Below are 26,934 nucleotides of genomic sequence, written 5' to 3'. Positions count from 1 at the left end.
TATTTTGATGTCTGCTCTACACAGATTAGGGGGTTTCGGCTTTGTGTTCTGCCTGACACTGTTCACACGTACAACACACTCCTGTTAGGAATCTCTATCATTATGTGCAGATTCTCGGCTGGGGAAACAGGCTTGTGGTATTGGACAAACCCTCTTTGGAGAGGCTTCAGAGCCCCCTTGAGCCGGCTGCCCCTATTTGAGAATCAGTGCTCCAGGTGAAGGGACAAACTCTCAATGGCTAAAGTCAGCATAAGGAGGCAGTCCCTCTGGTCAGTAACAAGTGCCATGGAGAGAAAACTGCCCCTTACTTTCTTTCCTCTTTCTTTCCCTTTCTCTCTCTCTCTCTCTCTCTCTCTCTCACTCTCTCTCAGTTGGCCTTTCCATGAACCCTGAGGACTCCTTGGGGGAGGACTTTTTCTTTCCCTTTCTCTCTCTCTCTCTCTCTCTCTCTCAGTTGGCCTTTCCATAAACCCTGAGGACTCCTTGGGGGAGGACTTAGGAGGAGAGGGCTAAAGAGAAGGCTTTGCTGATAAGCTCAGTGCCTTGAGAGGCTCAGCAACGTCAAACTCCTCTCCTCAGGGACCCTCCAGCACCTGAGGAAGGCGAGAAAGGCAGAAACCCTTTTCCCACCAGAGCCCCGTGTTTTTGTTCCAAGGCCTCCCTGGGGCACCCCCTTTTACATACTCATTAATAAGCAGAAGGTCCACTGGGGCAACAGACGCTGGCACGGTTTCAATGTGTTCAGTCAAGGTGCTAGGGGCTGGACAAGCAGCTCAATGGTGAGTTTAGTCACAACACGAGTGACATGCTCTCCTGCTTCCCTAGGAGCTGAGTGCCAAGACAATATACAAATGCTTCTAAGGCTGCCTTTCCCCACCTAACTGCCCCTCTCATCTCTCGGGTTCATGTTGTGTGCTCTGATGTTTCTAGAACATCAGGAAATAGAACCCCTTTGTCCCTTTATCCTTTACCCCTGCTCACAAGATGAGTCTATTGCTGTCTTCCTTTTACCCTCTTACACCTCCTCGCCCCCACCTTTGTGCCTGTTTCAAGCTGCTGCCGCCTGTTTCTCATGATCTTTAAAAGCCAGCTCAAGCCTCTAAGTGCTGTTTGGTACCAGCATTTTGTCTTTTGATACGTGATTGTGCTGTCATTCTGTTTTAAGTTGATAGATCAATAGGCTTGTTTACAATGTTATATTTTCTATTAAATCCAATGTTTTCAAATTTGTCATTTATGAACTTCCACCATCCCCACTCTCCCAAAGGTTAGAAGATGGCCTGGGTTCATATATATTTTGGGAATAGCTGGTGAACAAAGCTTTATACTCACTCCTCACAACAGCTCTGCAGGAAGTCACAATCATAGCAACTGCTGATCTTTTTCATTTACTGGCGGAAAAGAAAGTATGTCATAAAAGTGAGTTGAAAAGCACCTGTGTGAAAAATGGTAGGAATGAAAAGTTGAGCAATAAATTGTTCATGTTCTAACTGTACTTGGGATCCAAACAAGGATATAGCTGTTAAAAACAATAAGGCAGATCTGTGACCAGGAGGATATAAAAATAAAAACTGCATGGTATGGAAAATAGGTTGTTTAGTTTTGTTTGTTTGTTTTTAAAGTTAAAAATCAATATAATGGCATATCTTAGGTCAATATAACTGAAGTACAAGTAGAAGTTGGAAGAAGGGTTTAATTTTTTATCAGTTATATTGACATATAATTTATATGCTGGGTGGGATTAATTTTTAAGAAGGTATGTTATAGAAAAAATATATTAGAATGAAACGAAAAAGGATTTAGTGACAACAGCCAAACTGGAGATGTCTGTGTGAACTCAGGACCTTAAAAAGATCTGTCTTGCCCGACTGGCGTGGTTGAGCATTGACCTATGAACCAGGAGGTCACAGTCTGATTCCCAGTCAGGGCACATGCCCAGGTTACGGGCTAGAATCCCCCGTGGGGAGTGTGCAGGAGGCAGCAAATCAATGATTCTCTCATTATTGATGTTTCTCTCTCTCTCTCTTCCTTCCTCTCTGAAATCAATAAAAATATATTTAAAAAAAATAAATCTGTCTTTCCCAGGCCTGTGTTTCCTTGTGGTTCAACAGCAGTGTCATCCTGCTTCAACCAGTTCTTATGTGGATTCTGGGCCAGCCTGGGCCTCTGATATACACAGGGCTTCTTGGACAGGAGCTAATCACATGTTTTGGGCAGGGATCACAGTGGGCCTGGAATGTCTTATTGCCATAAAACAAAGGTGCTTTCAAAAATGAGGCAGTAGCCCTGCCAGGATGGCTCCGTGGTTGAGCATGGACCTATGAACCAAGAAGTTGATTTGGGTCAGGGAACATGCCCAGGTTGCAGGCAGCTGATCAATGTTTCTCTCTCATAGGTGTTTCTATCTTTCCATCCCTCTTCCTTACTCTCTGTAAAATGAATAAAAATATTTAAAATAAATAAAAAATGAGGCAGTATTGAGAGGATGAAGCAGCCTGTTAAATGGGCCTTCCAAGGCCAGGTTGTGACAATTTGATCAATAAATATTTAATATAGCTAAGTAGAAAGAGTCGAGTCTGAAACCCCAAGTCTGATACTCAGAAAGGAAAAAGATTAAGTATACTTGGAGAGCTATATTTCAGGAAGAGTGGGTAGAATGTGTTTCAAGTTATAAGTGGCAGCATGTTCACACAAATGTGTCATCTCTTCTATTAAATTTGTCGTTTACAAAGTAGAGATGGATACAAGAGCCTGGCCCACTATTCCCCTCCAGAATGGCTTACCCCCGTACTTCCTCAGATCTCTGCTCAAATGTCATTTATCAAAGAGATCTTCGAGGGAGGGCACCACACGGTGCCTGGCATGCAGCGCTCGATCAGTATTCACAATGATTAAGTGTGCAACTAGTAATTTTTGCTACTCACAATTCAGCACATTCCCAACACTACCTGACGTCCCCAAAGGAAAGGAGAAGAGGCTTTGGGCCAGCCAGGGCCCACCGCTGTCTCGCCCCGTAGTGGCATCTGCGATGACTCACTGATTGCTGCCGATTCCCTGGGGATCAGTTTTTCTCATCTAAGTGACAGTGTGTAAACTTCCATAGAGGACGCCACCTTGTCTGACAGCCAGGACAGCTGTGCAGAGAGCGGGCGCGCCAGGCGCCTCTCCAACAACCCCACGCCCTGCCACCTCGTTTGTTTTCCCGAGAGCAGCTCGGGATGCTTGACAATGTCTCCTAAGGGGAACGCCGTATTTTAGGAACTGGATCGTCCCCCACCGGTGTCCTCCCCCCGCATCCCAGACAGCCATCCCGTGGTGCACCCGTCTCAGTCAAAAGGAGACCAAAGGCGCACGCAAATGAGGACAATCGAAGGAAGATTTATCGCCTGCAAGATTGATCAAGGTGTGGGTGGAGACAGGACAGCATGAATCCCAAGGGCAGCTGCGAGGGCCCAGAGTGGGATAAAGCCTGCTGCTGTCAGGTGAACAGTGGCTTTCTGTAGAATAGTGGTTCTCAACCTTCTGGCCCTTTCAATACAGTTCCTCATGTTGTGACCCAACCATAAAATTATTTTCGTTGCTACTTCATAACTGTAATGTTGCTACTGTTATGAATCGTAATGTAAATATCTGATATGCAGGATGGTCTTAGGCGACCCCTGTGAAAGGGTCATTCAACCGCCAAAGGGGTTGCGACCCACAGATTGAGAACCGCTGCTATATAACAATTGGATGTCAACTGGTTCAAATATAGTTTTAAGTGGCCTTACAGTATTTGGTAATACTCCTGTTCCTGCCTTGCTGCTATTATTAAACTAGAGGCCTAGTGCACAAAAATTCATTCGGGGCAGGGGTGTGTGTGTGTGTGTGTGTGTCCCTCAGCCTGGCCTGTGCCCTCTCGCAATCCGGGACCCCTAGGGGGATGTCCGACTACTGGCTTAGGCCCAATCCCTAAGCTGGCAGTCGGGATCCCTCTCGTAGTCTGGGACCCCTCACTCCTTACTGCCCGCCTGCTCGCTATGCCTTACTGCTCAGCTAGCTGCTCCTTAGCGCTGCTGCAGAGGCGGGAGAGGCTCCCACCACTGCCACTGCGCTTGCCAGCCGTGAGCCGGGCTTCTGGCTGAGCGGCGCTCCCCCTGTGGGATCGCACTGACCATCCGGGAAGCTCCTGCATTGAGCGTCTGCCCCCTGGTGGTCAGTGCACATAACAGTGAATCAGTTGTTCTGCTGTTGGGTCGATTTGCATATTAGGGTTTTATTATCTAGGATGTCATTTTACTCACCAATGTGTAACAGACTATAATGAAACACAATGAGGAAAATTAAAATCCCAGACATAAAACAAAATGCTACTAGTCTTAACCATTTACTGAATTTTTATAACATGGCAACTGCTGCCACCTGCTGGTGATGCTTATGGCAAAATTACTACTTAGTGGGATCTCCAAAATTCCTGCCAAAATTTTTAAATTCCTTTCCAAAGCAGGCAGCCACATGAATGGCTTTATGATGATCATATCTGATTAATTCTCTTAACAACAAAAATGTAAGTATATTAATGTCTAATGTAAACTAGAACCCTCTATAACTAAAAAATGACCTTGCTGTTAATACTATAAGTTTGGGAATGTGGCTGCCAAGTCTTTTCTCCATCATTCTTTTCAACAGGAAGGGATGTATATTTATTTTAAGTTAAAAACATTACTTAAAAAAATAAGTGGGACAAGATGCATCTCAACTGACAAAGGCAGGCTCTTAAATTTGTTCAATCACAAGCTTAAAATGTCACAAAACCTCTATTTTGACTTAAAAAGTCATTTAGTAACTTATTTTCATTTATCAGTTCTACATCCAAACCTTTTACATAAAATCAAGAGATGTGGCTTCTTCAAACTAGTTCTGGGCAGGATGAACTGACAGTCTGCAAAGGGACCCTCTGCTCTCTCTCACTCTCACCAAAAGAAATCATGAGGTTCATGTCAATTTATGGTAATCTCAGTCCACTTGTAAAAGTGGCCTTCATGAAATTAAGTTATGTACAACACTCTTTGTTCATGTACTTTCTTGATATACCATCCTTTAACAAGGTAATTTATTTCTAGGGCATTCAGGGGGTTACCCCAATTTTCATTATAATCGGAGACAAAAGTACTCTACTCAAAACTTCACCATCTTAAAAATGGCTTATAACTCATGCCTCAAAAATAAGACTTTACAAGCCTTTGGCGACAACACGTATCATCAAACTCTGCTCTACTTATAAGACAATTTTTAAGTTATTTTTATTTTTAAGATTAAGCATCCTCATTGACAATCCAGAAATAGTCACTGCTGACTCTTTGGATATACACACATAAAATGGTTAAAAATGATTCCCCAATTTTCAGTGACAAGGTAGGAAAAAACATTTTCATAGCTGCAGCTGAATTCTGCCCTTTTCAAAAAAATCTTATTTTGCTACCAAACCACTCACCAAACCAAAAGGAAAGACAATTTTTCAAAAAGCCAACAAAACCCTGAAATAGGGATCTAGGCAAGCCAAAATTATCCTCCAAAAAGGTGCTGTTGCAAAAAACAGGTGGGAAACCAAACTCCCAAAGCACATTAGAGAAGACCTATAGAAAGAATTTAGAAAGTTAGGACTGAACTACAGTAGTGTGGAGTTCAAAAAGCACATAATTGGAAGCTCAGCTTGTTCAGCTTGGGAATGAATATATTAGGCTTCCTCTTATTCCAGCAACAGAAATAAAAATATGAGCTGATGGAGTTGATATTAAAATTGTCCTTACCAACAGAAGGCTGGGTGAGGGTAAAAGAGAGAATGTAGAATGAAACGTGGCAAAGACAAGTTGTTGTGAAGCTAGGCTCTACTGCTCAGGAAAGCTGAACAGCGCTGAAATTCTTCTGAGCCAGTGTCATTAAATAACAGACTTGGCTCAGCATCAGTGAACTATATACCACCTGCTATATCTGTGACCCACATTGTTTGTGGTATTATAGAATATTTTTTAAATTATAAATTTCTATTCTGAAAAGCAGTATCAGGTGACCCACATTATTTGTGGTATTATAGAATATTTTTTAAATTATAAATTTCTATTCTTAAAAGCAGTAGATCAAAATGGCACTGGGCCATCCAATCAGCTATAAAGGGCTCCCTCCAAAAAGAACTCAGCAGAAATTTAGGTTGGAAGGAATGTAACATGGAGTAAGATCAGGCTCTTGGTACAATTTTAATAAGGCTTCTAACCACCCCAGCCGTAAGGAGACTCCCTCAGAAGTTTAAAGGGATGCTTCTCAGAGATAAAAAGGTCTGTAAGTTGAACTCTTGACCCCTTCTCCTTACCTAAAGCTTGGGGAAGAAAATAAATATTTAAATTTTTAACTATTCAGTTTTGGGAACATAGTAATATTTAATATTCTTTAGTTTTCATTTTCTGAACCTTTGGCTTATAATTTTCTCAATTATGTTACATTGAAAAATGCATGAATGTGCCTTAGTCAGTAGTGCCACATGAAAATGTAAACCTCGTTCTCCTCATCTTCTACACTGGAAGCGTGAATGAATGGTAACCCTAAATATCCTGCAAATATCCTGAGTTACTTTGTATACTCAGCAAAAGATTAGGGCAAACCATTTCACTTCCACGTCTTGAGCAGTAGGAATGAACTAGTCTTCTTCAATCTCATCTTCCCAAATATCTTCATCAACATCCACAGCATAGAACAACCTGGAAGCATATAATAAGGTATAATGTTATAAACTTGAAAGAAACTATAAATAATTTATTTCCTTGTCTCAAAAATACTTTCTGTACTCCTCAGATAACATCTTTATCTTTTCCTCTCCTTTAATCTTCCACTGAGAAGGACTAAAATATGGTCCCTCTGAACAGCTAGCTGCCTTAAAGCTTATTAGAATAGCCCTTTTAGTATCCAGACACACTCTCTAGGGCCAGGGATAAGTAATGGAAGATGAGTGTCACAAAACTGATACTCAATGCACACAATATGTGGAATAAGCCAAGACTGGGGAAATCAAGCAATCTAGAAGTTGAACTCTTTTGAGACACTGTAACTTTATTACATGCTAATCCAGCCGTGGGCAAACTACGGCCCGAGGGCCGAATCCGGCCCGTTTGAAATGAATAAAACTAAAAAAAAAAAAAAGACTGTACCCTTTTATGTAATGATGTTTACTTTGAATTTATATTAGTTCACACAAACACTCCATCCATGCTTTTGTTCCGGCCCTCCGGTCCAGTTTAAGAACCCATTGTGGCCCTCGAGTCAAAAAGTTTGCCCACCCCTGTGCTAATCACTCCATTCTATCTTCATGGTCCATGCACTCTCCATTTTTAGTATGTTTTATAGTTACCAACTTGTCTTCCTTCCCTTATGTTATCTCTCTCTCTTCCTTCCTCTCTGAAATCAATAAAAATATATTTTTAAAAAAAGAAATAGATGTTTAAAAAAGAGAGGCTTAAGAGACAGAACCAAATAAAATGACTGCACTTGATTAGATCCTGTTTCAATAAAACAACTTTAAAAGATATTTTTAGGGATAACTGGAAGGTTCTTAATAAGTTTATTAGCTGATAATATGCCATTGTCATTAATCTGTTTGAGACTTTTCATTGATTTTTTTAGAGAGAGAGGAAGGGAGAGGGAGAAAAACATTGATGTGAGAGTGAAACTTGATGCTCCCTGCTGGGGATCAAGCCTACAACCTGGGCATGTGCCCCAATGGGAACTGAACCAGCAATCTTTCAGTGTAGAGGATGACACCCAACCAACTGAGCCACACCGTCCAGGTCTCATTAATTTTTTTAAAGTATTGTTATATAGAAGAATTTTCTTAGGCCATACACATGGAAGCATTTAGAGATGAAGCATCCTATCTCCAACTTAGGGTCAAGTACTTCAGCAAAAAAGTTAGAGAACAAACATTAGAACGTTTTAATTAAAAAACAGAGAGAGAACAGGTCCAGCCAGTGCGGTCCATTGGTTGAGCATCGACCCATGAACCAAAAGGTCATCAGTTCAATTCCCAGTCTGGGCACATGCTGGGTTTCTAGCTCCATCCCCAGAAGGGGGTATACAGGAGGCAGCCAATAGATGTTTCACTCTCACATCTAAGTTTCTCTCTCTCTCTCCCTTCCTCTCTCTAAAAATCAATAAAAACATATTTTTTAAAAAAGAATATGGCAAAACACTCTCAATTATTAATTTTGGTGGACGTTATCCTACTATTCAGTCTTATCCTTTCAACTTTTCTATTTAAAATTTTTTACTATAAAAAGCTGAGGAGGACAAAAAAGAAGAAAATTTCCAGGTAGCATATTTTCATCACTCACCTCATTTTCAAGAAAATAATATAAAAATAAAAATTCACATATGTGGGAAGTGTGTAAGAGAATTCTCTAATAAGCAAAGCACTAAGTCAAACACTGGATCTGTGGTCTGCAAATCAAGGGCCAAAAACTGCTGCGGAGCCTGGGGAATTCTGTGTACATACCGGTTAAAACACAGGGAAGCAGGATCAGTGAAATGTTTATAAGGGTTTGCTTTAGGTGGAGAGAACCCATGCAAATTCAGCAGAAATATTGCATACAACCAGTACATGTCATCTTGTTACATCCATCTAATTTCTGGTGGGAAAGACAGAAAGGGAAAAATATCAAGGCTATAAAAGCAAAAGAGAAATGCACATGCCAAAAAGATTCAGTATAACATTCTCCTACTGGCGGTTCTCAACCTGTGGGTCGCGACCCCTTTGGCGGTCAAACGACCCTTTCACGGGGGTCACCTAAGACCATCCTGCATATCAGATATTTACATTACGATCCATAACAGTAGCAACATTACAGTTACGAAGTAGCAACAAAAATAATTTTATGGTTGGGTCACAACATGAGGAACTGTATTTAAAGGGCCAGAAGGTTGAGAACCACTGTCCTAGTCCCTTTCCTCATACAGAGCTGAACACTATGGTAGGTAACACATTGATAGCTAGTTAATGCCAACTCTTTTGCATTACAGGTGAAACAGGAAATATTTAGCAGGCTTTCCTACAACTAGATACTTAGCAAGTTTTCTGATAAACTCTAGATACAAACCAAATGCGCTATATTGTACATGGAAAATGTAGTTAGATTAATTAAAATGTTTGGATTTAATATATGTGATTTTAAACTTTTTACATAAATCTAAAAAACATTTGGTATCAAGTCCTCCACTTTATCATAGGGCTGAGATACATCAGAAGTAGTTAAATTGGTTAAAAAGAATGTCAGTTTCCTTAATGGAGTACTTAGGGAATGACCACCAGGTTCAGTTCAGATATACAGTAGTACCCCCTTATCTGCAGTTTTGCTACTCATGCTTAACCCATGGTCCAAAAATACAGAGTGGGGCAAAAGTAGGTTTATAGTTGTGAGTATGCAAAACAGTTTATTTTTGTATTATTCATTAATTATTATATTATTTTCCATATGAACAACTGTAAACCTACTTTTGCCCCACCCTGTATTATATGGAAAACTTCAGAAATGAACAATTCATATGTTTTACATTGTACACCATTCTGAGTAGTGAGATGAAATCTTGCGCCATCTCAACCAGGGCGTGAATCTTTCCTTCTCATTAGCCTGTTTCCATATCACAGCACTCATATTCAAGTAACCATAGTCTAAAACTATGTCACAATCCTATATTATTCACCTCATTTTGTATCACTGCACATCATCTCAAGAGTGAACACAGTACAGTAATATATTTTGATGGAAAAAGATCACATTCACATAACTTTATTATAGTATATTATAATTATTCTATTAGTTATTGTTGTTAATCTCTTACTGTACCTAATTTATAAATTAAACTTCATCATGGGTATGTATGTACGTTTTGGAAAAATACATAGTACATATGTAGGGTTTAGTATCATCCTCAGGTATCTATTGGAGTCTTGGAACATATCCCCCACAGATACGAGAGGACTACTGTAATGGACTGAAACAGTAGAATCAAATACAAAGATATATTTTGATTTTAAAACATATTAAGATTTTTGTCAAGAAGCAATAGATTTATATACATTTGGGAAAATGTCCCCATTTCTTAAGCATATACTTGTTAAACAGGTGTGTTCAATTCCAGGATAAAAAGTTCTGAGAAGAAGTCAGGCTTGATTTTTTTTAAATCACATAGATGAGTTAAGAGTTGATTCTGGCTCTAGTATGGCTTCCTCATAACCCATTCAATTTTAAGGGGGGGGATATAATGTGAGAACAATTGTCACTGTATGAAAGCACTTTGAAAAAGGACATCTACATACATTTAAAATAGATGACAATATTAAGTCGTTAATTTGCAACTTCCAAGTAAGAGGGTTTAATAAATACCAAATGTGTTTTTTTAATTGGTCATAAAATTAATAGGCTTCTTGAGATGATCGTAACATGCCTGTGAGTCTGTTTACCTCTATGGGAGTCCCACAATTTGGGCAGTTCTTTGAGTTCTTTTCTAGCCACTCTTTACTTTCCATTTCTTCCAGTGCCTTCTGAATCACCCTCTTACCATACCTCTGTTCCAGAAATCTTTTATTGTCCTCATCTGCTTGCAGGTACTCATTTTGTAAGTCTATTAATTTCTCTAGAAAGTGAAATGGAAAATTAACTTTTATATAACTTTGCAATGCTGATTAAAAACTATTAAAAATGGCTATAACCTTTGACTACTCAATAATGCTACCTCTGGGACTTTATCATAATCCAAAGTAAAGTTATATGCATGGAAATGCACATAACAATGGCAAACAAATTAAATGTCCAAGGAAATAATTATGTGGGAAAGAGTCATTTGTGACATAATATCGTTATTAAAAACTTATAGTTAGGATGGCTACAGCTCAATTAAAATACTCATTACAGAATCCAGAAAAAAAGCATATTTAGGTTATGACTAGGTAAAGTTAGACATGCACAAATAACAAAGAACAAAAAGGAATCCTCCAACTAGAAAAGTTGTATTTGGTAAAGGTGGTAGAATAATAGGTTATCTTTTCCTTTTGATTTTGACTTATTGTTGATATGTTTGTACAATTAGTGGTGTACAGTTAAGGACTGACTTATCTAAAAACGCAAAGGTTGAAACAGACACTGATTTTCCACTAACTCAGCATCATTCACCATCTATATACAGTGGGGCCTTAACTTACGAGTGTCCCGACTAACGAGTTTTTCGAGATACGAGCCGTCTCTCGGCTGATTTTTTGCTTTGAGTTGCGAGCTAAAATTCGGGTTACGAGCCAGCTTCAGATACCCCACCGCTAGTTGGTGCAGCGAACGTCACAGTGAACGCCACAACATCAGCCCAGCATCACGTGTCTCACTCGTTCACTTCTTGATTTGACATACGAGTAATTTGAGTTACGAGCTCCATCACGGAACGAATTAAACTCGTAAGTCAAGGCCCCACTGTACATATAAAAGCCTAAGCGACAGGCCGACAGGCTGACTGGCCGACTGGCTGGTAGCTATGATGCACTCTGACCACCAGGAGGCAGATGCTCAGTGCAGGAGCTGCCGAGCGACAGCAACTTTGCGGAGTGCCCTTTCGCACTCTGGGAACCCTCAGAGGATGTCGGACTGCTGGGCAAGGGTCAACACCAGTGCACAAATCCATGCACCAGGCCTCTAGTTTGATAACAAGATTTATCAAATAAACAAAAGCACCTTTGGCTTAAGGGCAAAGACAGTTTAATTTGGTATATTAAAAAAAAGTCAGTGAATAAAATTTATCACCCACAGCTACTAAAAAGTTCCTCCTGACACCTTTCCCCTTGATACTCTTCAATCTGATTTCTATTTATCACTTAAATGAATAGGCAGCCATTCCCAAAGCCTTTACTTATACACAAAAGGCTTTTGTTCATAATCCTATTATCTTAATTTTTCAACAGGATTAAGTAAAGACTCTCAACAATGTTAATTATTTTGTGTTCCTAGGTATATTAAGGACAAAGGTTATTGGTCTAATGTTCTAAAAATAATAAAAATGCGAGAGAGAGAGAGAGAGAGAATCAGATGCCAAATTTTACTGAAGCCCCTAAGTCTACCTTCGATTTTTTCCTCAAATGCTGTGAAACACGTGAAATGTACTTTAGCCTCTCAATGCTAAGGTTACAGAAATCTAATAAATGGCTTATAATTATGCTGTGGTGAGTTCTTCAACCCATCTACTGGACCACTACAAGACTCTGCTCTAGGCAATGGCAGCACCTACTCATTCTCCTCAAGGTACTTTCTTAAAGATAATAACACTCTAACAGTGCCAACTAGTAACTATAATAATAATAACGGCATTAATAATTACCACTTTGCCCTAGTTGGTTTGGCTCAGTGGATAGAACATCGGCCTGTGGACTGAAGGGTCCTGGGTTCAATTCTGGTCAAGGGCACCAAAAATCCTATATAATAAAGAGCTAATATGCAAACAGTTGTCATGCTCTCACGCCGTAAGGGCTCAGACACTCAACACTGGGGAGAGAAAAATGGGGACCAGCTAGGCACAAATGAGCTTGCGAGAGAGGAATGGGGACCAGCCAGGCTGCAGCCCGGGAGAGGGACAAGCCACCCGCCCCATGGTCCCAGGTGCCAGCGGCTGCGGCTGCGCCTTCACCCCGGGAGAGGGACAAGCTGCCTGCCCCACGGTCTCCATGGTCCCCATGGTCCTGGTCGCCAGCGGCTGGCTGTGCCTGCGGTCCAGGAGAGAGACAAACCACCTGCTCTGTGGTCCCGGGTGCCTGCGGTTGCGACCCAGGCGAAGCCGCCCACCGACAGTCCCCTACGGCTGCAGCCAACCTGGGCAAAGCCGGCCCAGGTCCTGGGTGCCTGCGGCCAGCCAGAGGGAGGGAAGCCCGGGTCCCGGGTGCGGGGAGAGGCAGAGGCAGTTAGGGGTGATCAGGCCAGCAGGAGAACAGTTAGGGGTGATCAGGCAAGCAGGCAGAGGTGGTTAGGGGTGATCAGGCAGACAGGCAGGTGAGCAGTTAGGAGCCAGCAGTCCCGGATTGTGAGAGGCAGTTGGATATCCTCCGAGGGGTCCCGGATTGGAGAGGGTGCAGACCAGGCTGAGGGGCGCCCCCACCCCCCGCACACACACACCCCTGCATGAAATTCGTGCACCAGGCCTCTAGTAAATAAATAAAACTAGTTACCACTTTGCCTTTTACATGTACTGGCACATTGTTCTCAAATTATCTATGGTGAAGGACTAGTTTTTCTCCCCTACTCTGTCAAGGACCAATACTTTTATTTATTTTTTAAAATATATTTTTATTGATTTCAGATAGGAAGGGAGAGGGAGAGAGATAGAAACATCAATGGTGAGAAAGAATCGTTGAGCAGCTGCCTCCTGCACACCCAGGGCATGTGCCCTGACTGGTAATCAAACTATGACTTCCTGGTTCATAGGTCGACGCTCAGCCACTAAGTCACACTAGCTGGGCAAGGACCAATACTTTTGAAAAATACAATCAAATAAATTTCTTCCTTACAATAACCCTAAAGTAGCTATTATCATCATCCCTGTTAGTTTGAGAAAGACTAAGTCCATTTAAATGAGAGTCCAGTTAAATCTATGTCAAAGGCCTGCCTTCTCAATCCTTATCTAGATCAGAAATGGCAAACTGATTACATATCTTGTGTCTACTTCAATAGAGGATGGCTTTCTGAAGTGCTGTGTTCAGGAAGATTCTGAGGCCTCCCTCACCTCAATGAGAAAACACTTGATGACTGATCAGACATATGTGCCATGGAAACAAGAGTGACAGCTATGCATCTGCCAGCCAGAACAGACATTATTTCACGTTCACAGATAAAAATGACCTTGCCATTCCTTCCCTGGACTGTTGTCCCCTGATATCTGCATGACTTGTTTCCTTAATTCCTCCAAGTCTTTACTCAAATCACTTTGCCAGTGAGGCTTCCCCTTGGCTTTCCAAAGTAAAATCCCAAGCTCCTCCCCCTTCAGAACATTTAATATCCTATCTCTGCTTTATTTTTTTTCCTCCTTAGCACTTACTATCACCTGATATTTTTTACATGTTGTTTGCCTGTCTCCTCCATTAGAATGTAAGTTTCATGAAGGCATTTGATCACTAATATATCCACCAAAGTGAGGACAGTATCTAACACAAAAGTTTCTGTTGAATAAATACTTCCAAATGGAAAACTCAAGTGATGAGTTTTGGGGTTTTTGGTGGGGGGATGGGGGACAAGAGAACTGAGTTCATTGATACAACTTACCTGCCGTGAGCTTACACGGAGAGACGCCATGGTAGGTCAATCTGCATAAGGTACAGAAGGCAAAATTGCAGCTGGAGCAGATGCCCATGGTGCAGCCAGGCTCCTGCATCACAGGCAGCTGGCAGCATGGGCGGGGGCAGTACACCACATCTGCCATCAGGTCCAAGGTGGACTGGAGAAGCAGCCGATCGTAACGGGCAAATAACTCTGCTTCTACTAGCTCTTTGACCTGGAGTAAAATATTTTAAAACACAGAGGTTTGACAATTTCCCAACCAGTCTGTTCCTGAGGATATACTTAGGCTGCGGGGGCAAATCAGATGCACATAAATGAAACCCCTCTACCTCACTTCAAGATCAAAACAAGCCCAGCTGGTGTGGCTCTGTGGTTGAATGTTGACCAATGAACCAGGGGTCACGGTTTGATTCCAGTTCAGAGCACATGCCTAGGTTGTGGGCTTAATCCCCAGTAGGGGGCATGCAGGAGGCAGCCTATCAATGATTCTCTCTCATCACTGATGTTTCTCTCTCTCTCCCCCTCTCACTTTCTCCCTCTCTGAAATCAATAAAAATATGTTAAAAAAAATAAGATCTAACCAAGTATGGCAAGTCTGTATCTTGACTGAGATGGTGGTTACATGGATCTACACATTTGTCAAAACTAAGCAAACTGGCCCTGGCCGGTAGTTCAGTTGGTTAGAGCACTGTCCCGATACGCTAAGGTTGGCCCTGGCCGGGTAGTTCAGTTGGTTAGAGCACTGTCCTGATACGCTCAGGTTGCAGGTTTGATCTCTGGTCAGGGTACATACAATAATCAACCAATGAATGCATCAATAACTGGAACAACAAACTGATGTTTCTCTCTCGCTCCCTTCCTCTCTCTAAAAATCAATACATTAAAAAAACAAACAAAAAAACTAAGCAAACTGTACACTTTAAATAGGTACATTTATGCCTTCATAAATTTAATTTTTTAAAATCACACCAAGCAAGTTGTCCTTATGTTACAGTCCATTAATGATTCGGTTAACCATTCCAAGGGATACCCCTTCAGATCCCAACCTCACACAAAGACAGGCAGTGATTCTCCAAGGTCGATGGCATTCTAGTAAATATACAAAGTAAGTCACCAGAATTACTTTACACCTTTTCAACATTCATCCCTGCTGAGGACTGCCCATTCTGAGGCCAGCAAAGAAAGCATTTATGTATGCTTAAATGGTAAAGACCATAGCATTCTTTTAATTCTCACCCGAGGAGTGAGGATATTTTTTTCCATTGAGTTTTAGAGATGGTAGAAGGGAGGAGGGAAGGGGAGAAAGAGAGATAGGAGAGAAAAACATCAATGTGAGAGTGACACATCAATTGGTTGCCTCCCATGTGTGCCCTGACCAGGGGTAAGGATTGAATCTGCAACCCAGGTACATGTGCAGGCTGACGCTCCAATCACTGAGTAACGTTGGCCAGGGCAAGGCCATAGCATTCTTTTTTTTAAACTCCTTCCTTTTATTTTTTAAAAATATATTTGTATTGATTTCAGAGAGGAATGGAAGGGAGAGACACAAACATCAATGATGAGAGAAAGTCATTGATCTGCTGCTTCCTGCACGCCCCATACTAGGGATAGAGCCCACAACCTGGGCATGTGCCCTGACCAGGATTAAACCCTGACTTTCTGGTTCATAGGTCGATGCTCAACCTCTGAGCCACGCAGGCTAGGCAAGACCAGACTATTATTGATGGATACAGTGAAACAACTTGTGGGCTGGCTCCAAGATGTCAGAATGCCCTGATGAGCCCTAGCAAGGAAGTTCCTGAGATGTCTCCCTTTGTGAAATGAAATTAGGATGCAGCTGTCGGTAACGTTACCTGACCAGGAGTAGCCACTGAAGGGCACTTGGGTTCTGGGCAGTTGAGGCATTTAACTTGGCCATCTTTGATCTGGATTTCAAAGTAGTCCTTCAGACAGGCTTTGCAGTACACATGTCTGCACTCCAAGAAGTGCATGCATTCACTACCCAGCTTCTCACAGAAACAGATATTGCACAGGAACAATTTACTATTAAAGCATTTTATCTGCTGAGCTTGATCAAAGTCCAAGATTTCCTGGATCAGACTGGACAACGATTCCACATCCTGCACGGCTCTCTCATCCACAACTTCCTCTTGGTCTACAGCAGATCCAGCTGCTCCTCTACAATCTAGCTCTGTGTTGGCAGAGGCTTGAGCCGTCCTTCTCTGCAATTTTTTCTGAGAACCGATCTTGAGCTCGAAAGGAGAGACAATATTCAGGTACCCTAGGGTCTCTTCCTTAAGAAACTGCATCCAGGCAAACAGGACCACATTGCCACGGTGTTCTTCCCACAAGTTGTCTAAGTGCTTGCAAAGAGCAGACAGCTAGGAGAAAACACACGAGGATGCAGATGAGTTTGGAAAGATCATGATGCTTTCAACTCCTGATTTCCCTTGAAACTTAGGCTCTCACACTTCCTAAAATGATTTTTTTCCCACTACTGTGATAAACTGTGCTATAAAACAGCACCAATATTCATTCTTATCGGATCACTTCTTAAATTATTCAGCAACATGAGCCATAGTAGAAGACAAAGTCAGAAGCTAGAGGAAGTACCATGAAAACAAGAGAGATGGTATGACTGCACAACATGTAAAACTAGGTTTACATATGCTCCGCTGAATGGAGGACTTTCTCTGTTATTAACTGTCCTTTGTGTTAATATTGCTATACCTCATGTAGGAGAAAGAGATCCAGTTCTAAAATTAACTGTTTCTATTCCTGTCGAGCCTTAGCCCTGTAGATACCCTGCAATAATAGTTAGAAAGAGAACAGTTTAAAGGTTTTAAAATTAATTCTTCCAAATCCTATCAAAAAGTCAACTCATGAAAAGATCAGTAACAGGATCCAATCTCAGGGTCCTTGTTACTCAGATTTACAAGCTGGTTTTAACTAAGCAATCTGGGCTTATACCAGAACCTGGTTAATGGGGGCAGACAGACTGATATTGAACCTGGACATGATTACAAGCCTGCAATGTGGTTTGGCTGCCATAGGGAAAATTCACACTTTCTAAGGTAAGCAACCAAAGTTTAAACTATTTCGACTTTTCTACCTTAGAAGTAGTCTGTTTTATTTGAATGACAAATATAAGAGGACTCTCTACTAGAAATGTGAAATATTTGTAAGCAGAACTCAGGAATTACAAACAGGTTTTCTTTTTAGGCAAACAAAAAAGTTAAGTATTCCAGATGCAAATAAATTTTGTAAATTTAAATAAGTGAACAAGGACTACATTTTCTGTTCCTTGCTGCTCACTCAACCCTACACAGGCATGAACTTAAACCACTAGTGATTTTCCACATTTCATGAATATGCTTATAAGATCAACCACACTTTAGAAACCTGTTGAAAGCTGTAAAATGGAGTAAACACTAAAAGGGAAGCTTTGAGTTCTGTTTGAGCAAAATCCAATGAAGAAGCCATTCTCTTCCATCCTCTTTTCTCCAGCCCCTTCTCAAAAGAGGCATCAGGGATATACATAAATGTGAGAAAGGGGAGATAGAAAGAGAAAAAGAGAAAAAGAGAGACTGTGCATGTATATATATTGGGAGAGGAATAATGGAAAATACAAGAAAACTAAGCCTAGTTCCCTTCTATTTACCAACCCCAATTCAGTGAAAGACAGGTCCATGTGTCAACTTCCCTATCAACAGGTGAAATTCATAATGCCAAGGAATCAGGGCCCAGCAACAAACAAGAACTGAACCAAGAAGGAGTATAAAAGATGAGTTAAATGGCAATTACATACACAAAATTTTTATTTGATAGAAAATCCTACTGTAATTTTAGCTATATAACATAAAATAATGAACAACTCTCCTCTCCTACACCCTCCAAAGCTAGCATTAAGTAGATTCTATTTGACTGAATCTGAAACTACCTACAGCCACACACCCTATTAATCTGTCCTGTGTGGTACGTGTGTGTGTGTGTGTGTGCATATGCATACACACGCATGGATATAAAGTATCAGGAGTTCTCTTGAGAAATGGGACTATAAATATCTAAATAATTTAGTCAACTGTCAGTGATCTAAATGTCAAATAGCCTTTAATATTGGGAAGTGGGCAAATAATTCACTGTCTAGCATGTATTGCCTCTGGCACAGCTATTAGAATGTAAGGTAATACTCCTTTTTATTCTATGTGTATTATCTTTTTTTAAGTTTAATTTTGTTTTTAAAGCTCAATTTTATAAAAGCACTCTTATCTAAAGATTAGACTATTGGGGCAGGGAGAAGAGAGGGAATGAAAAATACATGATCAAAAAGGCAAAACTGACAAGCTGTTCCTTAAGGTCAATAACTCTGACAGCTTTTGTCTTAATATACATCAATCTATCAATCTTCATCATGACTTCTAGAAAAGTAGCTGCTATTGATCCATTATCTACCTCAGAACACTCTATATTAGCTTCAAGTCATCTTTATGTCTCAATCACGAGTTAAGGTTGTTACTAGAAAAGGTTATATAATCTAGAGGAAGTTACTGTTCATAATATAAGGTCTCCAGCCTTCATGAGCTATCTACAGGAATCATATACATTTCTATTTGTGTGTAATCATATCGGTGTGAGAGACCAGTCAACAATTATTTGTTCTTATTATTCAGAGCTTTAAAAATAAAAGCACTTATGTTTATTTAAGAAATGTGCTTATTCTAACTATAATAGATCAATTTTAGTCCTCCTAATTACAACTGAATCTTTCTTTTAAGGAATGGATAAGAAACTAAGAAAAAAAGAGTGATTCCAACATCTAAGGAAAATGAGGAGAAACTTATTGTTTCATCACAATACAGAGTAAATGGGAAAATAGCAAAAAAAGAAAAGAAACAATATACTTGATTAGAAATTACTCCTATTGCAATTCATAATGATTAATAATTTTAATACTGCCATTCCTTTCTAAAGCACCAAATATTTTCAACCCATTAACATTACGATTCATGAAGGCAAGGGGAAAAAATTACAAAATCCAAAGCCATCTGTTCTCCATGCATTGAAGTCAAGATCAAGGTAGTCTTCAATTAAAGATGATTTTTTAAGTTTCTAAAAATGGATAAGAGAAATTAAGTTTCGGGTCTAACCTGAGTTGGTGACAGCCATTTGCCACTAAGTGTGAATGAAGGTGGGGAGGAGGATGGATAATCTGGTGGCAGTTCAAAGTTCAGCACAAGTGGAGGCAGAAAGCAAATGGTGTATTCAAAGCCACTATTCTGGAGACACTCATTTGAATTGCCTGAACCAAAAACAAAGATTAGAAAGGATCAGTTGGTCAATACTTGAGTGTCCATTACTGTTGAGCAGTGCTCAAGACTTAATGTTTTTGTTGAGGGGATAGAAACCCTCCCCCAAAGCACTTTCTATTTCCTAATTTTAACTTCTTAGCCGCCACCTTAAAAAAAAAAATCTTGTAAGCCCTTGAAAAATCTACTAAGCACCATGAAATTTATAATGATGATACACAACTTACTCTTGTATTCACTTTTGAGTACAATTCCTAACAGTAAAGAGCAAGTAATACACAATGTTTTCTTTTGTTATTGTTTTACAGTAGATGATTAAAAACACAATCTAGAGAAAGGCATGTTTATTCCTATCAAAGAGCCATGACCTACTTAGATCAGCATGTATCAACTACCCATGAATCATAGTTGGGACAATTTGTTTCAACATAATGATCTCAGGCTTGAGGACAAGATACAGCACACAACACAATCAAAGTTTCATTTTACATTATCACACTTTCTTTTCTCAATGCCTTTATAATAGAAATATTTGAGAAAGTGTGTACCAAAGTCTCCTGTAAATGTTTGTATCAAATAAAGCAGTTTTTTGTTTTTCTGAAGCAAAGGGTCACAGAGTAATAGCACATGTCGCATGTTTATAGTAGTTTAAATCAGCGGTCGCCAACCGGTGGTCTGTGAGGTCCAAAAGGTTGGTGACCACTGGTTTAAGGAAACCTTTGGAGCAGCAGTCGCCAACTGGTGGTCTGCGGACCACTGGTGGTCCATGAGGTCTGAAAGGTTGGTGACCGCTGGCTTAAATAATTCTGGAAAACAAATAGTATTAACCACCACCATGATACTTTGAAGCTTCCAAGTGTTTTCGAATACATTATTTAATTTCCTCTTTTATTATCTCTATGTAATAGCCCTTGAGTCGTGGCTGATAAACTGCTAGTTAGAAGATTAGAATGCATGGAATATGCAGGATAATATCCTAAATTCAATGGTCAAAAGGTGAAATCAAATTGAAAACTGTTTACCTCCCAGTTCAATTTTCACTTAAAACAGAAACATGCACTAAATCTGTAATAATACCACTTATCACTGATGCTTAAACACACAAGGTGATAAATAATTTAGGTTTCAAACTCATAGATACAGCGACAGACTGACAGTTGTCAGAGTGGAGAGAGGAAGGGGGGCTGGTTGAAAAAGATGAAGGAATTATGCAGTATAAATTGATAGTTACAGAAGAGTCACAGAGATGTAGATTACAACATAGGGAATATAGGTAACAACAGCAATAACTATGTATGGGACCAACTGGGTACTCGAAGCATTGGGGGGACCACTCTGTAAAGTACATGGTATTCTAACCACTTTGCTGTACATCTGAAACTAATATAGAATAATACTAAATGTAGACTGTAATTGAAAAACAAATAATTTAAGTTTCACTAAGAAATTGAGAATAATCTTTATTTAGAAAAATCAGTTTAAGAGAACATTATTAACTAACCGCTCACAAATATCTTGAAATTTTGTGGCAAGTCCAAATAGATCCTTGTTTCTCCACCTTGGACAGACTCTGCTTTTCTAAATTCATCTCCATCATAAATACTCGCCAGGGCCAGCAATTCATCCTCCTGGGCTTCTCGGTCTTCTGCCGACATTTAATTTTCTGAGGAGCTAAAGACAATTACATCAGTTAAGAACAGGAAAGGCTGAGTTTGGAAAAGTCTAGTAGCACACAAACACACATACACAAAAAAATTCCCCATAAAGAAGTGCAAAGGATTAATCAATATTCTCACTATTCTGCTAAACTAAAAAATGACAGGCATGTCTAATATTCTAGTAGCTTTGCAATAGTAACAGCTTTTTTCCAAAAAGAATGACTGTGGTGCTTCTAACTGCTGACTTTATCAGTTAATATAACTAATTTAGGGGGAAAAGCATAATGTAAAAAAATTTTTTAAGGACAAATCCCAAATTAGTTTGGCTTGTCCACTAAACCTAGCAACATGCCCTGCCCACAAAAGAAGTCAAAGTATATTTGATATACTTTTAAAAAATAAATGAATTTTTTAAATCCACAGGAATCTCTAAGGCAGGTTTTCTCAACCTCAGCACTATTGACGTCGGAATAAATAATTCTATGTTGTGAGATGCTGTCCTCTGTATAGGATGTGTAACAGTAACCCTGGCTTCAACCAACTAGATACCAATAGCATGCCTTTCCCTCAAGAGTTGTAACAATAAAAAAATTAAAAAAAAGAGTTGTAACAATCAAAAATATCTGGACACCCTAACTGGTTTGGCTGAGTGGATACAGCATTGGCCTGAGGACTGAAGGGTCCCGGGTTTGATTCCAATCAATGGCACATGCCCGGGTTGTGGGCCGCTCCCCAGTAGGGGGCGTGCAGGAGGCAGCTGATCAATGATTCTCATCATTGATGTTTCTATCTCTCTCTCCCTCTCCCTTCCTCTCTGAAATCAATAAAAATATATTTAAAAAACAAAACAAAAATATCTGGACATAGCCAAATATTCTGAAGGGACAAAATTACTCACAGTTTAGAAAACCCTGTTCTAGAAATGTTATAGGCACAGATACTATATAAGAGAATTAGGTAACTAAGGAAGCAGCAAAGTAACATTAAATTTTGGAAATACCAAATTTTGTCAAATCAAGTTTAAGATTTATCATTATTTTAGGTAACACAAATATGCTACAATTAAAGTATGAATCAATGCTTTTTAATCACAGCAACTAAAATATGTACCAAAATTTCAGATAATTTAAATGTAAAAAAATATGAATGAGAATCTATGAAAATAGTTTAATCAAAACAACAAAAATTTACCATTCTGTCAATTAAAATATTGGGACTATAATTGCATTTGCAAATATTCTTCCTCTTAACAAAAAATTTTTTATTGAAATGTATAAAACTAAGTTAGGACATGGCTTTTCAGATTATAAAAGGTGACACTACAAAATTTAGACAAATTCATTTAAAATAATGCCAGTTTCAAAAAATAATTGCTCCAACATATGAAAATGGTTCTGCTTATGCTGCATCCCTATCTAAGACAATGACATGTTCCATCTGAGGTCAGTTAGTACCTGTTAGTAATAACAAGAAAAGAATATGAACACTGCAGTCTATTTCAGTTCAGAGTCTGGAATTCATGCAAATATCCCATTTATTCTCCAGATGGTGGAGATGAGACTGCTGAAGTAGGATAAGAGGCCAAGATGTGGAACTCATACTAGATATACTATAGAAATCCTGCCATCTACAGAAAAAAAAAACACAAAAGATGGTGTTAGCACCCTCTCCAAATTTAAATTCTGAATTTCCATTATTGCCACTTAAACACACAGTCAATCCTAATCTGCAGCTGAATACTACTCTCCCAGAACAACCTGAGTCACATGGTTAAAGGGGCATTTGCGTGTATCCAGCAGAGAGAGGTCTTATCTGACATTTTCAGCCTTGGGAGGAGCTGAGAAGGACCACCAAGGTAATGAGACAAGTCTTATCTTACTGATTTCAGACCTGGGAGGAGCTGAGAAAGACCGTCAAGGTCATGAGAGGAGAGTACATCACAAAACCCTTGAAAAACAACTAGTTTTTGTTTCTCCTTTCTTCTTCTGCTGCTTCTGTTCCTTCATTTCCTATCTCCCTCCAGTTTTTCCTCTCACTGCTAATGAATTAATCCTGCAAAGGGACACTCCACATTAGGTAATGGAAGCATGACAGTAGAATATTTAAAAGCACTTACACACATGCACACAGGCAAACTTTTTTTAAGAAACTGTTTATTTTCTGTCAACCTTATTTCCATTCTGTTAAGAGTTTGTGGAAGAACAGCTTAAGACCATTCAGTAGTTGTTCCTACCCATTCAGTGGCCTGAGCAGTGGTGGCTGCAGACCAGCCTTCAGTGGCAAGCTGAGCGCTCGTCTTCAGTAGGAAACTGCTGAATAGGCAGAGGGCACCTACACGCCTTCAGACCAGTCTGGGACCTCAGGTTGAGCAGCAGTGAACTCGGGAGCTGGAACAGCCCATTCACTCTGAAATTTCTCGTGGGTCACAGCCTTTCAGCAGCAGCCTGCTCTTCTTTTCAATCTCTTCAGGATCTCTGTAGAAGTAAAAATCAGGCATGACCTCCCATGGGTGTTCACGGGAGGTGGTGCCATGCATGCGCAGAACTTCCCGGGCCAGCATCCACCATGAGACCCACTGAGCTAGCCCGCTGGTTGTTGCAAAGGGTAGCAATGTCCACATAGTACAGAGTACAGTCTGTGTTACACAGAGCAATGGTGGGCAGGCTAACGTAAGACGCCTCTGTGAGAGGCTGGTGGTCAGCCCTGGGATCAGAAGTCTTGGCTCCAAAGGCTGCTTGGATGTGGTTAGTGAAGGTTCCAGGAGTGAAGTGCCCAGAAATAGGAGTGGGTCCAATGGCAGCCGCAAGCTTCAGCAGAGCTCACTGGCCAGTGTTCCTGGATGATATGACACTGACAGCAGTGGGGTTTTCAATGGTGACAATGGCATGAGCTGCCAGCAAAAGCTTCTCCCGGGTTCTCTTCAGATTTATGATGCAAATGTCATCACTTTTCCTTTAGTAGATGCACTGTTCCATTTGGAAGTCAAGATTGGTGCCACCTCAGTGGGTTCCTGCTGCAAGGAATTTGAGGACATCCTCCTCCTTTATTTGCAGGAAACCAAGGGCTCTGGACAGTGTGGAAGTTTCCCTCTAAGTTGCGTGGGAATCAAGAGCAACGCTGTATGGGCCCCCTCAGAGTAGCGAGGAAAAGACTAAGTTCATTCTAAATACTTTAGAGCCGTAGCTGGTTTGGCTCAGTGGATAGAGCATCAGACTGCAGACTGAATGGTCCCAGGTTCGATTCCGGTCAGGGCAGCCAATCAATGATTCTCTCTCATCATTGATGTTACTATCTCTCTCTCTCTCCCTTCCTCTCTGGAATCAATAAAAATATATTTAAAAAATAAAATAAATAAAAATAAATGCTTTAGAGCCAGGCTTCTGAGCTGGGAGTGGGAGTGAGGGTAAAGGGAGGGGTAGACCATAGATGAGTTATGGAGAATCCTATGAACACCCCAAAATTATGCAAAAGTATGGTATGAAACCATAATTTTAAAAACAGATTCTCAGATGTATGACTCTCAAATAAGCTATAAATGAAATTCACAATCAATTTACATTTATTGAGCACCTACGATGTATTATATTAAGTCCTTTCAAATGACCTTATTTAATTTTAAACGATTTTACCAGATGTAGTAATTAAGCTTAACATAATTAAGCTGTTTCTTCCTACTTAAATATTTATAAGTGGGGTGAGAGATGAATTTATAGTTTATAGTTTCTGGTTTTAGGTTAGTTTTCTCCATAATGTCTGCACAATAGAGCCACCTGGGCAATTAAATCAGATATCAGTGATCTCATGTGCCGCCAGGATTGAGATCTACTCCAAGCAGTTTCCCATCAAACGTTCCTCATGATCTACCCCACCACACCCCAGCTTCTGAAGCTGCCATGGGGGTCCCAGTCCTTTAATCCAGGTCGCTGACCTACATTTCCCTCTGATTCTATCCACTTAGCCTTCCAGACCCACCTCCAAAGCCCCTACTCTATGTAGAAATTTCTAATTCGATGTCATGCCTGTCTAAAAATCCAGCAAACTTTTTTAATGTAACTTTCCTATGACACTGTCTGGGGGGCTGAAGCCCACCTTGCATGACAATAGTTTGCACTTTCTCACCTACCAGACTGCATAAGTTCCTTAAGGGTGAGAATCAAGTCCTTTGCGTGCGTGTGTTTTTCTCAGCATCTGGCAGTGCCTTGCAGTAGACACTGGAAAAAATTAGAAGTGCATTGGAGTGAGATGCAGTGTGCTGAGATGGGGAGCCAGAATCATACAGCTCAGTAACTGCTCTGCCACGTCCCACTAGAAGCAGGAGGTTGGGTTGGTGTCACAGTAACAGCAAGAACACGGAGGTCGGCAAAGGGGACGAAAACTTTGCTTGAGGTGATGGGCCCACGATGCAGTGTGCAGATGATGTTTTATTGAGCTGGACACCTGAAACCTGTATGTCAACCCCAATAAATTCGATTTAAAAAAAGAATGTCAATTTTGAGTATGTCAATAACAGGATTGAGATCTACTCCAAGCAGTTTCCCATCAAACGTTCCTCATGATCTACCCCACCACACCCCAGCTTCTGAAGCTGCCATGGGGGTCCCAGTCCTTTAATCCAGGTCGCTGACCTACATTTCCCTCTGATTCTATCCACTTAGCCTTCCAGACCCACCTCCAAAGCCCCTACTCTATGTAGAAATTTCTAATTAGATGTCATGCCTGTCTAAAAATCCAGCAAACTTTTTTAATGTAACTTTCCTATGACACTGTCTGGGGGGCTGAAGCCCACCTTGCATGACAATAGTTTGCACTTTCTCACCTACCAGACTGCTTAAGTTCCTTAAGGGTGAGAATCAAGTCCTTTGCGTGTGTGTATTTTTCTCAGCATCTGGCAGTGCCTTGCAGTAGACACTGGAAAAAATTAGAAGTGCATTGGAGTGAGATGCAGTGTGCTGAGATGGGGAGCCAGAATCATACAGCTCAGTAACTGCTCTGCCACGTCCCACTAGAAGCAGGAGGTTGGGTTGGTGTCACAGTAACAGCAAGAACACGGAGGTCGGCAAAGGGGACGAAAACTTTGCTAGAGGTGATGGGCCCACGATGCAGTGTGCAGATGATGTTGTATTGAGCTGAACACCTGAAACCTGTATGTCAACCCCAATAAATCTGATTTAAAAAAAGAATGTCGATTTTGAGTTATGTCAATAACTCAAAAACAACAATAACCCAAACCAGCAAGAACAGTTAATACTTGGTGAGCTCTTACCGTGCGTAAGCCCTTTCAATGCATTAACTCCTGCTGGAGTCCCACAACCCAGGAAGCAAGTGCTATCACTATTTCCATTACACAGATGAGAAAAAATGGCATTTTGGGTCCTTTTCCGGCCCAAGGCCATACAGCTCATTAATACATAACTAAATCTGGATTCAGCCCACCCTGTTTCTTCACCGGTAACACAGGACCCAGAATAAATCCTGGCGCAATCAGACAAGAGATAATCCCAGGTTGACATTAGTTTTGGCAAACTGGAAACCGCTACCCTGCGGAGGGCAGCCCCTCCTCCGCGTTCCCTGCGGCCCGGGAAAATCTCCTCCCTCTCCCGGGCCACACCCGGGGACTCCGGAGCTGGGGTCAGCCCGGCTCCGAAC

The 26,934-nt window shown here is 40.7% G+C and overlaps 1 protein-coding gene and 1 pseudogene across 3 annotated transcripts; both read right to left on the bottom strand.

The window, feature by feature from the left end:
• Nucleotides 1-5,257: 5,257 nt before the first annotated feature.
• RNF14 (ring finger protein 14) lies at nt 5,258-23,600 on the bottom strand. Of its 3 annotated transcripts, XM_014529058.1 has the most exons (9): nt 23,522-23,600; nt 22,743-22,915; nt 21,132-21,301; nt 19,472-19,623; nt 16,178-16,705; nt 14,310-14,538; nt 10,484-10,656; nt 8,519-8,651; nt 5,258-6,731 (listed from the first exon to the last, which is right to left on the bottom strand). In XM_014529058.1, exons 3-8 carry the CDS (start codon nt 21,283-21,285, stop codon nt 8,595-8,597), a joined length of 1,293 nt encoding a protein of 430 aa, XP_014384544.1. In that variant the 5' UTR covers nt 21,286-21,301; nt 22,743-22,915; nt 23,522-23,600; the 3' UTR covers nt 5,258-6,731; nt 8,519-8,594. The 3 variants fall into 3 exon arrangements, with proteins under 3 accessions (XP_014384544.1, XP_014384546.1, XP_014384545.1); XM_014529059.1 differs by lacking the exon at nt 5,258-6,731 and having other exon boundaries at nt 8,563-8,651; nt 10,587-10,656; XM_014529060.1 differs by lacking the exons at nt 5,258-6,731; nt 10,484-10,656 and having other exon boundaries at nt 8,537-8,651.
• Nucleotides 23,425-26,934, bottom strand: part of LOC102248391 — a 5,449-nt pseudogene continuing 1,939 nt past the window's right edge.

This window comes from Myotis brandtii, unplaced genomic scaffold (genome assembly GCF_000412655.1).
Source record: "Myotis brandtii unplaced genomic scaffold, ASM41265v1 scaffold668, whole genome shotgun sequence".
NCBI lineage: Eukaryota > Metazoa > Chordata > Mammalia > Chiroptera > Vespertilionidae > Myotis > Myotis brandtii.
This window is presented reverse-complemented; position numbering and strand designations above follow the sequence as displayed.